Source organism: Panthera onca, chromosome B4, assembly GCF_046562875.1.
Source record: "Panthera onca isolate mPanOnc1 chromosome B4, mPanOnc1 haplotype 2, whole genome shotgun sequence".
Taxonomy (NCBI): Eukaryota; Metazoa; Chordata; class Mammalia; order Carnivora; family Felidae; genus Panthera; species Panthera onca.
The window spans coordinates 10,736,371-10,749,142 of NC_138345.1; the positions used below are offsets into that span (position 1 = coordinate 10,736,371).

The window sequence follows — 12,772 nt, forward strand, 5'->3', positions numbered from 1 at the left end:
GAACTGAACAATAATGGAAGACAGAAGGTTGTGTCCTAAGACCAGAGCAATCCCTGCAGAGGGTACCTACTGCTGAGAATGAGCATGTAGTCAATAAAAATAAAGTGTGTGAGAACATTTCTTAAAACCTCCAGACCTTGCGGGGTGCATGGGTAGCTCAGAAAGCCCTTGATTTCAGCTCAGGTCATAGCTGGCAGCGGTGGGTGGGTGGGTACAAGCCCCGCATCCCAGAGCCTGCTTGGGATTCTCTCTCTGCCCCTCCCCTGCTCTTGTAGGCATTCTCTCTCTCTCTCTCTCTCTCTCTCTCTCAAAAATAAACTTAAAAAATTAAAAAAGAAAACCCTCCAGACTTTGAGAATTTAACTAACAAATGACAGTGAGGATATTCTCATTATACTAAAGCTTTCGGCGACAGGATAAGCTGTCTCCTTTAGTGCCACTCATTTAGACCCTGAGAAGGATCTCCCTTTCCCTCCCGGGTGCATTGGAAAATCCCAAGAGACAAATGTAAGGTTTTTGAGGAGAGGACACAGAGTCCTTCAAAAGTCAGTGCCTGTGCGGAATACACCTCAGGTTGTGGCCAGAGCGGGTTTGCAGTGGGTGGGGTGAAGTAACAAAGTGGCGTCCGTAGCTCGTAGCTCGTACCACTCGCCACCTGTTGACACTCATTTTTCTAATCTAGGCAAACCAACACACTGGTGTCGGTGCAGAAGGGAACAAGCCAACCCTCTCCTTGCTTCCCCTGAACTCTTTATCTGGCCTTGCTAAAACAAACAATCCGCTGAATCCGCCTGTAGGGTTAGCGCACTACACCTCAGACACCACTGCTTGGCCCGTCGGCGGAGGGGAGGAGGGAGCGGGAAACGGTGGCGGCGGGGGCGGGGCGGCGGCGGAGGGGAGGAGCCGGTGGTGGAGGGGCGGGGCGACGGCGCAGGGGCGGGGTCGGTGGCGGCGGTGGCGGGGCTGTGGCGGGGGGCGGGGTAGGTGGTGGAGGGGCGGGGCGGTGGCGGCGGTGGCGGGGCTGCGGCGGTGGGGCGGGGCCGGTGGTGGAGGGGAGGAGCGGGGTGGGTGGTGGAGGGGAGGGGCGGGGTCGATGGTGGAGGGGCGGGGCGGGGTCGGTGGTGGAGGGGCGGGTCGGTGGTGGAGGGGCGGGGCGGGTCGGTGGTGGAGGGGCGGGGCGGGGCGGTGGTGGAGGGGCGGGGCGGGGCGGTGGTGGAGGGGCGGGGCGGGGCGGTGGTGGAGGGGCGGGGCGGGGCGGTGGTGGAGGGGCGGGGTGGGGCGGGCCTGCGAGAGGAGGCAGATCTGGGCCCAGGCCTGAGGGTCCGATCCAGTTTTGCCCGCGGCCGGGGGCGGTCGAGGCGCCGCACAGCGGCTCGCACAGCGGCTCTCAGGGCGTCCGGCCCTCCGGGGTGTATTTCTGGCTGCCATGGCCGCCCTCGGCTTGCGGGCCTTCGGGACAAAGGGGCTCTGCTGGCTCCGGCGCAACCCGTGGGCCCCGCTCTCCGCCGGCTTCTGCAGCAGGGGGCCCGGGCCGCGACCCACCAGCGCGCGGCAGCGGGAAGGCATCAGGTCAGCGGCGGGGCCACCGGGCGCCCAAGCCCTCCCGGACCGGCCCGCGGGCCGAGCGGGGCGGTTCCCAGGTGGGGGTGGGCGGCAGGGACACTGGCGTGGGCAGTCACCCACACGGAGGCCAACGAGGGCTCGGCCTGGGGTCAGCTCCGCCCGCTAGGGACCGCAGTTTCTCCGTTACGGCTACATCTGGCCGGCGGTCCCGAAGGAACCCGCGGACACGGTGTTTCCTGAAGTCCCTTGCCTGGGCACGGTAGCATTTGGGACCCTGCAGGACACCGGAGAATTTCAAGTGCGACAGCCTCCAAAGGTCCCAGCGCTCAAACTCCCTAAACCGCCATGGCCACGGAGCCCAGTCCTCGTTGGACTTAAGGCGCGGGGTGGGCCGCTCGCCAGGTGGCCTTTGAGAAAGAGGGTTTTGTGCTTCTCACAAACTTGACCTAGTTCCAAGGCCACGTTAGGCTTAGCGGAGCTGCTCCTTGGCCCTCCCCCAGAAGTGCCCGCGGCGGGGCAGGTAAATATGTAGGATGAAGGACACACTGTACTGAGCTCTGCCCTTTGGCTAAACAAACCTAAAACCGGTGCACAAACTGGAACCGGATGAAGTAGCAGCAGTAAAAGGTGAAGGGCCCCTAGCCCCATCCAGGCCTCACCCTGATGTTTGCCTGGCCAGGGCAAGGGTGCAAAGAGAGGCCTACCCAGCATGCTAAGCAGTTAGAAGTTACAAATCAAACTAACAGCTAAATGTTTTTTTTCCTACCCTGACAAGTGTTATCTTTGTAAGACCTGGAAGACCATGCTTGAATTTGTAATCCTCCGGCTCCTAGGAGTTCCCCTGAAGCAGTGGAGAGCCAGCTGGTGCTTTTTCTTTTCTTCCCACCGGGTGCTTACCCCCTCTCACCTGTCCACCCTTCCTTCCTGCTGCTCTGCCGGGAGCTTGGTGCCCAGGTCTGCAGACACCCACCCAGCATGCCTGTATTCTCTCTTTCCCCTCACCCCCTGTAAATAATTGCTCTTGGCCACCCGATGGGCTTAAGGGTGCCCACTGCAAAGCCAGAGAATTTCAGAGTCTCAGATAACTGCAGCAGGGTTTGGAAGGGGGTGGTGATTTCCAGGCTGGCACATCATACTGACTCCTTGCTCACCTGGCGGGCCACAGCTGGAAGAGGGCCAGAACAGGGTGCTCTAAAGGGCAGGGCCCAGGCAGGGGTCCTTCCTGCCCATTTTCAAGGGTGGTTCTGCTTCTGCAAATCTGGTTCCACCTGATCAGCAGCCTAACTTCTGGCATGGCAGCCAGTTGACCAAAGAAGGTCTGAGTTCCCCGGAGCCAAACATGAATCTGAAAGGGAGATAATGGGGAGAACCAATCTATCATAAAATGCCTGACATTGTTTGGTAATTAGGAACCTCCAGATCCAGCCCTAAAGCAGTAGTATGTTAAGCACTAAGTAGGTGAGATTGAACAACTCAAGTCACACTAAGCATTCCTTTTCAAAGCTGTTTCCCTCAGCAGTAGTACTGTCATGGAGTGAAACCAGCCAGGCACCGGGTATTGTGCTAGGTACTGTACGATCCTTACCCCTAATACCTAACAGCCTGTGAGGCAGATTATGTCGTCCCCACCCTACAGTGAGGACACAATTTCAGAGAGGTGGCAGCCTGTTCAAGGCCACACAGCCAGGAGGAAAGAAAGCTAAGGAGGCAGGAAAAGGTCCATGTGCCTCCAGAGTTGTTTCCACTCTGCTGTGTAGCCCAGTGTACTCGCCACTGAGGTTTAAAAGAGGTGACAAGGGGCGTCTGGGTGGCTCTGTTGGTTAAGTGTGTGACTGTTGAATTTGGCACAGGTCATGATCCCCAGGTCGTGCGAGCCTGCTTAAGAGTCTCTCTCTCTCTCTCTCTCTCTCTCTCTCTCCCCGCCCCCCTTTAAAAAAAAAAAAAAAGGTAGCCAAACACTAGGTGAGGTGAAAATATACAGGAATTTGGTGCAATTGGCTGTGAGAAATCGAAGTGCTACTTGGGGTCATTAATTCAGTGAGCAGGTACCTGTAGAGTGTCTCCTCTGTGTGTGAACATGACCATGCCTCATCTCATGGACCTTCTGTTGGTTTACAATGATGTGATGGTCTCTAGACAGTTGCCGGGGGCATCTGCAAGGCCCATCACTTGCCTTGCACACACAAATATTACACTTTTTGTCACATGCTGTGGTGGTGACCTCACTCTTAGTGATTCCCTCCCTCTTTCGAGGGGCAGCGTTGGTGAAGCCGTAGGTGCAAGGCATCACGCGTTTTGACCCAAGAGAGCCATTGGGAGAATTCAGACTGGTGAAATTTTTAGGAGGGATTATCAAGTAGGTGTGATGACCAGTTGAATAGGGAAGCAACAGCACGGCTATCAGTTTCTGGCTTGAGCAACCGAGTAGCAGCACTGAGATCAGGAAAGGAGGAGAGAGGAAGATGCCCAAGGGTACCTCAGTCCGGGGGACCCTGGACTGGATGTGCAGACCTGGAGCTCAGGAGGGAGGTCTGAGTGAGAGCAAAGATCGGGACTCCTCAGCATAGAGGTACCAGTAGAAGCCGAGGCCATGGTGAAGTGGACCCGGAAGCACATGGAACAAGGAGAGAGCAGGGGAGGGAGCCCTGAGGATCAGTTAGGGCGTAGCAGAAGGCTAGGTGCCCCTCGAAGAAGTGGAGGGCGGGCTAGGGAAGCACTAAAGAGATGTGCTTCCAGAAGGAGAGCATGAGCCAAACGGCCATTGGATTCGGTTCTGGCAATTGGGAGATTCTCGGTGAGAACGGTTTCCGGGGAGTAGCAGGAACAGAGGCCTGGTTACACCGGGTTGAGAAGTGAACTCGGCAGTTTAGAGCACCCTGACAGGGCGTGGGACGTGCCAGCCAAAGGGTTAATGGGCCACATAGGAACCGATGCTGCCACGCAGCCAGGGCATCTAGGGGCTGGCATCTCTGCACAATTTTGCCAGAGGCCTCAGAATTTAAGGCATATGTCACCTATGGGATGGCAGCGCTTAGCTTTGCTACAGAAAGCACGCTCATGATTTTACTGGAAGGTTCGTCAGCACTTGTTACCACACCCCAAAACGTGGGTGTCCTAGTCTACCAGCATTATCGGCTGCAAGTCCCTTGGTACTTCGGAGGGAATGTGTTCGTGAGAAACAGAGCGGGTGAGTGTCACAGGCACCTGCAGATGGCAGCCGAGCTGGCATGGGGTTCCAAAGAAACCGGTTCTTCTTACCGCGCTGAAATAAAGTCCGTCACCAAAGTGGTTTTCCAGAAAACAGTGGCAGCAGAAGGCTATTACAGGAGGATCCAGGCTGACACACGGCAGTAGGAATACAAGATTCCAAAAAAGGACGAGAAAGGCAGAAAACATGTAGGTGGGGACCGATGGGAAACACGTCTTACATATAGGACAAATAGTCTGGTGCTTGGCTCCCTGCCCAGTCCCTATAACAGTAAAAATGAGACATTTTCTGTGTACGGGAAGCCAGATGACAATACCACTCATTTTAATTAGCATGTGGGATGCCTGAAAATAGCGAGAAGACCTTTGCATGCCAGCTCTTTGTCGGATGACACGTCCGGAAGAGCCTTCTTGCTGCAAGCGCCTGCCCTTTTCTTCTTCACATATTGCCCATTCTCAGCATAAATTATTTTGCAGAATTACAGGATGCCACTGTAAGGAAGAAAAAACAACAGGAAAATGCTGTCCCATACGCATATTGATAGCTATAACTGCACTGCTTCCTCTACGGGGTGGACGGGAGGAGACTTGGGGCCGTATTTTCATTCTGGGCTCCTTCCCCGGCCTCATTCTTTTGAAGAAGCAACCCGAAGGTCACCACAATGTGGCAATTTCCCCTGGCGCCCACCCCTGTCTTCTCACAAACCTCACCGCCTCTCAGTATGGGCAGTGGTTTGGGAACTGTCGCAACCTGCCCTTTCTGTGGCGGCGACAGTCATGGGTCTGACAGCGAACGTGGAGAAAAAGAGAAACCAATCCAGGGAAGGAGGGAGAAAACCCGGCCCACATTTCAGCTGGTCTCCTTGTTTTGACTTAGCTGTAACTCTAGAGGGCAGAGCCTCTCAATTGCCACCCATGGTTTTAAAAATAGCTCCCAGGTTAGAAAGGGATCACGGAGGTCCTCATTTGTTTTGACTCATGCTCGACCCAATAAGTATAAAACGTTCTTCCCAGGAACATTGTCTTGAGTGATCCAAAGAAGAGGAACGCGCTGTCATTAGCGATGCTGAAATCTCTCCAAAGTGACCTTCTTCACGAAGCGGAGAGCAAAGACCTCAAAGTCATTATCATCTCAGGTATTTATCTGATATCCAACCTCAGTGCTCTGCAGTACCCAGAAGAGGTTTCTCAAAATTCTTTGGTTATCTGGGGCGTTCCCTCACTTAACGGGGTGATTGTTTTTGAAGCTCCTTTCAAGAACGTTGATTCTGGAAAACTCATGTGTAGCGGGGGCCTTGATCCTGACACTGTCAACCGTGGGAATTATAGCAAAGATTACCGCGCAGTGAGAATATGTGCCTTTTCCTTTTTGTCGGATACAAAACACCACTGCCACCATCCTTGGCTGTGCTGGTCTTCCCATCAAAGTCAGAGAACGGATTTCTTCATGGACCTGATGAGATGGGTTTAATCACCGATCCTTTCGGTAGACAACCTAGTTGGCTAGGACAGGCTGCTTGGGGCACTTGGTTGGTTTGTCTTTTGGGTTCTTAACTAAGCTTTCACCCGAGATCTGTGGTCTTCTTCGGTGGTGCCAGAAAGCATATATTTTGCTCATTTCTTTCCTTGCTCTTTTTCCAGGAAGAATTTTTGCCAGATCATCTAGTGAGGATGACAGTGGTATAAATAACAGCAATGCCAGCATTTTAGAGCAACCACAGAAAAAGAAAACACATGATGCCCTATGAGGCACTCTTTTTTAAAAATTAAAAATAGTTATTTTAATTAATTATTTATTTATTAATTTATTATTATACATATTTATTTATTATATATAAATATATATTATATATTAATATATAATATATATCTATTATTTAATTATTTATTATTTTATTATTTATTCATTTATTATTTATTTATTATATTTATTATATTATATTATATTTATATATAAATATTTATTTATTATTTAATTATTTATTATTTATTATTATTAATAATTAAATAATTATAATTATTTTATATAATTATTTAATTATTTATTACTTAATTATTATTTTTAATTAATTTTTTAAAAATTAAAAATTAAATTCGGTGTTTCTGGAGGCACTCAGAACGTTACCTCCCTGTCTGTGGTTGAATATAAATTTTCAACGTTTTATACGACGAAGGGAAATTGTCCTGCAGCCATGGGGGTGTAACCTGGATGCAGCAAGGCAGCAAACTCTGAACCACACAATTTTTTCACTTGTTTAAAGGGAATAATGTCGTCTGTCCCAGCAGCCACAGCAAAAGGAAAATATAAGAAAGCGTTAGCAGCTTATCAGTGGGATTACATGTCACCATTGTTGTTAATGACAACAGTAACAATAAAACCACGTCCTCAGATCCCTCATAAAAATAAGGGGGTTCTCCTCACACTCTGCCCTTCCTGGATTCCAACCTGTGTGGGTGGCCATTGTCTGTAGACAAAGGACAGGGACACGTGGGAGGCACGCTGGATTTGACGGGCCTATATGAGTCTATACGCTCAGGCCAGACCGAGTCCAGCAACAAAAGTGTGAATCCAGAGGGATAAATCTGGGAAGAGTACGTACACTCGCCTTGGTTCCTGAGCCTTCTCCTTGCTGGAATTACATGTGTCCGCTGGTCCCTCCAGAGACCTTTAGGAACAGATGCCTCACCTTACTCGGTTACTTTTCAAGCTAAATGGAATTATTCTTATCCAAATTGAGCCATTAACTTTCTCTGAGTGTCCACAGCATCCATACTATCGCTAGTTACCAGGTAGACAAGTAAGTCCCAGAGCTGGCCATTTACCCCCGTCTTCTTTTTCTTTTCTCAACTGGAAACATTTGTAGCAGAGGGGCCTGTATTTTCTTCTGGGCATGACTTAAAGGAGCTGACGGATGAGCAGAGCCCGGATTATCATGCCGAAGTATTTCAGACCTGTTCTGAGGTAAGCCAGGAGGACGGTCGGTCGGCATTGCAAGCCCGGAGATGTTAATTACGTGAACGATTGAATTAGGCTTCCAAGTTACAGATGAGGTTTTTATCTGTGAGACCTAATCACTGCAAACTGGTCACTGGTGAATCCTTCATCCAAGCCACCGTTTGGTTTAGATTTTTAAGAAGGGACCATGGTTTGCGATTGATCTTGTTATGTGCCAGAGAAAGTAAAATACATCCTGGCACTGGTGGGTTCCACCTCTGGGATTATGGGATATGTCCTGGTACACATGTCTTATGGAGGAGATACAGGGTGGGAATGTACATCTTTAGAGGGGAAGAACCTGAGAGGAGTATCATTTTTAAAAATTTTAAACTAAAACAACCCTGTTAATGGGAAAGAGGGAATATAGGTAAATGGAACAGCCATAACGATTTTAAAGATTATTTTCAAACCCTTCTTCCAACTAACCTTTGTGATCCACTCCTCCAAGTGGGAAAATTAGCTCCTTCACGTTGACGTCTCTTTAACCATATGAAGGAGAGGAATTGCAGACAGAGAGGAGGAAGGGGAACAGAGAGTTTGGGATGATTTGTAAATATATTAAATCGGCCCCTGGATAATAACAAATTGAATACAGAATCCAACTTTAAGTAATACATTGTTCATTTCATGGCTATTTATTGAGCACTACTGTGTGCATAAGACTTATAAGGCACTGAGGGAAATAGAAGGAAAAACAAGTTTCCTGCCAAACTGAAACTGGAAATGTAGGTGAGAAGCAAGACACAAAACCGTTTCATGACCCCATCCTAAGATTACTTAACCTAATTTTTCATGCATTCATTGACTTGTTCATTTATTTGGCCATTAATGATTCCACAAATATTTAATGATACCTTCTATACAGACAAGACAGAGGTGAGCAACAGGGAAGCAGACAGAGGTGATTGAGATACCTTCTTGACCACCATTTGTTTTCCCTGCCCTTCCAGAACGCCACAAGGAAATCCAATTATAGTTTTCTCATGTCAAGGAGGGATAAGACAGAAAAGCAATTGATTTGAGGCTTCATAGCGAGGCAGAAGTCTTGGCACTCAGACCAGAGCAAAGTCTTAGGTCTTTTGTTTCACATTAATGATGTTTATGTAACATTCGAGCTCTTGTGTTTGCCCAGGCTTGGTGCTTTAAAAGTTATTTTTTGACTAATATCCAGTAAAACAGAAAATCATCAAAGAGAACCACTAGACCCCTTCCATCCCCCCTAAAGGGCCTGCTTTTATCACTCTGCCGTGGTGTCTTCACGAACTGAGATCTAAACGGGTTGGCAAAAGGGCCACAGGGGGACCAGGGCTCCTTCAGAGGATAAAGGCCAGATTTCGTGGAAGCTTGCAACCCATGGATGCCTCAGGCTCACCTTTCAGAACACAGTGCATAGCAGGACCTTGTCCTAACATAGGGAGATACAAGTGACAGTGCACTGATTAACACTTTTTTTAAGAAAATCATAATGTCCTGGGTAAATACGAGCATCGTGAACTTGGGCAAGGTTTCAATCTCCACATGTAATCAACAGACAGATTGGGACAGAGTGAGCTAGATATTTCACTGTTTGGTTCATGCATGAGAAGACGGGGTTTTAGAGAGGAAGGCAGAGATTCCTGAACTGGCTCAGCATCTAAACTACAGCAGGTTCATTACAGAGCACAAGTACCACCCGATAGTTATTTCCAAATCAGGAATAGGAGAAATCGAGAATGAGGAGCGCTTGGCTCTGAGAGACCAAAAGTAACCCTCTGTGGAGCTGATTGGCAGATTTCACCGGACACCTATCCCTGTGTCTTTCCTGTTGAAGTTTGAAGGTGGAAACCCTAGTCCAGGAAGAGAATCTTCTCTTCCTTATCACATCCTCACACCGAAATGGCAATGGAACAAGGCCTCTCACTTTTGGGGAGTAACACAGGGCCCTTAGCAGTGCTATTGAGTGAGGCTAAGGTAGGGTCAAGTTTATGTCACATTTTGGAGCAGGCACAGCCAGGAAAAATACTTGGTTCAAGAAAGTAAACTAGGAGGGACAACCAAGTCCTGACTACCAAGGGATTTAATATCCCAGCTGATTTATTATCTAGCTTGTCTTTGTCTTTCCTGAATTTGCTCTCTAACTGTACTTAAAATACTTTTTAATGATAAAAATAATAAATGCTTATTATGGAAAAATTTGAAAATCTAGGAAAATGAGAGGAAGGAAAATAAGCGATTGATACTAGACCATAATCATACCACCCAGAGTGAATGCTAATATTTGGTATATTTCTTCTGAATCTTTTCCCATGTGATCCTATTTGTCTGAGTAATCATACATACGTGCAATTATACCGTATTATTGTATAACATGACTGTATCGTTGAATGCTTACCATGTGCCAGGTAATGTTTTGAGTACTTTAGACATAGTAATGTATGTAATTCTTGTGTTCTCTGAGATTGGTACTATTATAGGGCTCTTGGGTAGCTCAGTTGAGCATCTGACTCTTGATTTTGGCTCAGGTCATGATCTTGGAGTCATGGGATTGAGCCCCGTGTTGGGCTCCATGCTGAGCATGGAACCTGCTTGGGATTCTCTCCCTCTCTTGCTCTGCCCCTTCTCCCCCCTGCCCCCCACTCACACACACTCTAGAATACAATACAATACAATACAATACAATACAATACAATGAAATATTGGTACTATTGTTATGCCCGTTATTATCCCCAGATGTGAAGACTGAGGGATAAGCAGTGGCTAAGAGGTCAACTGGGCACCAAACCCCAGCAGCCTGCCTCCAGACCACTACACAGGGCCCAGCCCATCAGGCTAATGTGTCTTGTGGAAACTCTCATAATGAGAACACAGCATTCCTTTCAATGGACATTTAGTTTACATAGCCATTTTTCATTATTGATTGGTGTATATTTATGTTACTTATTAATTTTTTACTGTTATAAAATAATTTGTGAGCATCATTGTCCAGACAGCTTTTTACCCTATTTCAGGATTACTCCTTGGAAGTAATCCCTAGGGGCGCCTGGGTGGCTCAATCTGTTAAGCGCCAACTCTGGATTTTGGTTCAGGTCATGATCTCACAGTCTGTGAGTTTGAGCCCTGTCTCGGGCTCTGTGCTGACATTGCTCTCTCTCTCCCTCTGTCCCTCCACTGCTCACTTTCTCTCTCTCTCTCTCTCAAAATAAATAATTAACATTAAAAAAAAAAGAGGTAATCCCTAGATGAAAGGCATGAATATTTTTAATACTGTCGGTACCTACTGTAAGTATTTTCCGACCAGGCTGTAGAAAATCTTAGCACATCGTAGATGGCAGGCAGGAGACACAGACTGTTCTGTGCTAATCAGAGCCAAATAACTTTATATAAGGAACCAGTTCTTAGGTGACAGATGACACTCAGCCAAAAAAAAAAAAAAAAGTCTGTCTTTGCACAAGACATTGGAAGTTCTCACGCGTTTTTCTCCTTGCTACTGCATTTCACTGGGAATGAGTTTCATCCCCAGCCATCCTAACCCTCACCGAGAGCACACGAACTCCACCATGAGCAGTCTGGGGTGCAGATGTAGATCTGTGCATTCTTGTGAGGAGAGGATCATTAGCATTGATCAGGTTCTCAAAAGGTGGCTCCCCCCCTCAAAAAAAAGTCCAGAACGAGTACTATAGAATATATCATATACTTAAATATCCGATTGGTTATTTTATAATAAAACTGGCAAATATCAAATGTTTGTGAATGCAGAAGGCTAGGTTCCTTGGGCAGAATCTTCAAATCAATGAAGGTCATTTTTTCTGGGTTGCCGCCATGGGAAACAAGTCCAGATGTGGTCCTTCCTTCCCGCCTGCCCTCCTTCCTGCCAAGGTTCAAAGTGCGACCATTTATACATTGAAGTCACCATAGCAACGCAGTCTGTTTAGAGCAGCAAGAAAAAATGGAGAAATAAGCCAAGTTATTTTGTAAGCTGCAAAAATAAGTTAAAGTTCTGGAGATTTATGGGGGGTGGGGTGTCACATGAGCAAGTTTTCGGCTCCTCTCTGTGCCAGTGGCCCTGTTTGGGGAATTTTATTTTGATGACAGCAGGGTGTCCCCTACCACTTTAATAGAATTGAGAGAGTGTTCATAGTGGTAATTTGGGAAGTAATTACTAAGGAAATTGCCTTCCAGTTCCTTTCCACCTTAATTTTTCAAGGATGTACCAAATACCAGTTTCAGACTCAGGAGGAGGGCTCCACACAGACACGGTTCCCTCCGGAGATCAAAATCGCTCTGTTCCTCAGTGGGGCTGCCGGGAGAGCAGCGGGGACTGTGGCCTCACAGAGGCGCCCTGCCCGGGAGGGAAGACCCGGGCCTTGGGGTCCGCCAGACGCGGGTTCAGACCCCTCTGCCCCTCGTGAGCATCTCCAGTGTTGGCCGCTTGCTTCCCCCTAAGCTTTCACGTCCTGGTTGTGGAACAGGGGCTGTTCCTTCTGTGGGTCTCGGGAAGACCAAATAGTACGGTCTGGTTCACAGTCGGTATTTAATGCCAAGGTAGTTTTCGCGCCGCCTTTCACCTTTTTTCCAGAGCCTGATACAATGATGCATCCGGAAAATGCTCTGAAAATGGTGCAGTCACATAACATGATACACGCGTTCACGTTGGACCTCACTCCTGGATGGAAATGATGTGGTGTGTCTGCTCCTTCAGGTCATGATGCTGATCCAGAACCACCCGGTCCCCGTCATCGCCATGGTGAACGGCTTGGCCACCGCCGCCGGCTGTCAGCTGGTTGCCAGCTGTGACATTGCCGTGGCGAGCGACAAGTCCTCTTTTGCCACTCCAGGTGTGAACATTGGGCTCTTCTGCTCCACCCCTGCAGTTGCCTTGGGGAGAACAGTGCCGAGAAAGGTAATGTAACTCCCGGCATCCCCTCCAGCTGCGGTCCTCCTGTGCATGTGATGCGTAGTTCGAGAATTCGCTTGTTATAAATACCGTTTGAGTCACGACATTCTGCCCAGCATGTAGCTGGTTGG

At 48.5% G+C, this 12,772-nt stretch overlaps 1 protein-coding gene across 3 annotated transcripts in view; it reads left to right on the plus strand.

Moving 5' to 3' along the window:
* Window positions 1-1,274: 1,274 nt before the first annotated feature.
* The window catches only part of ECHDC3 (enoyl-CoA hydratase domain containing 3), a 31,748-nt gene continuing 20,250 nt past the window's right edge, over window positions 1,275-12,772 (plus strand). For all 3 annotated transcript variants that reach the window (XM_078450435.2, XM_078450436.2, XM_060659328.3), the window contains exons 1-4: window positions 1,275-1,569; window positions 5,785-5,906; window positions 7,635-7,732; window positions 12,447-12,647. In XM_078450435.2, the coding sequence (XP_078306561.1) occupies window positions 1,427-1,569; window positions 5,785-5,906; window positions 7,635-7,732; window positions 12,447-12,647 (564 nt within the window). In that variant the 5' untranslated portion in view covers window positions 1,275-1,426. The remainder of the gene's footprint in view (window positions 1,570-5,784; window positions 5,907-7,634; window positions 7,733-12,446; window positions 12,648-12,772) is intronic.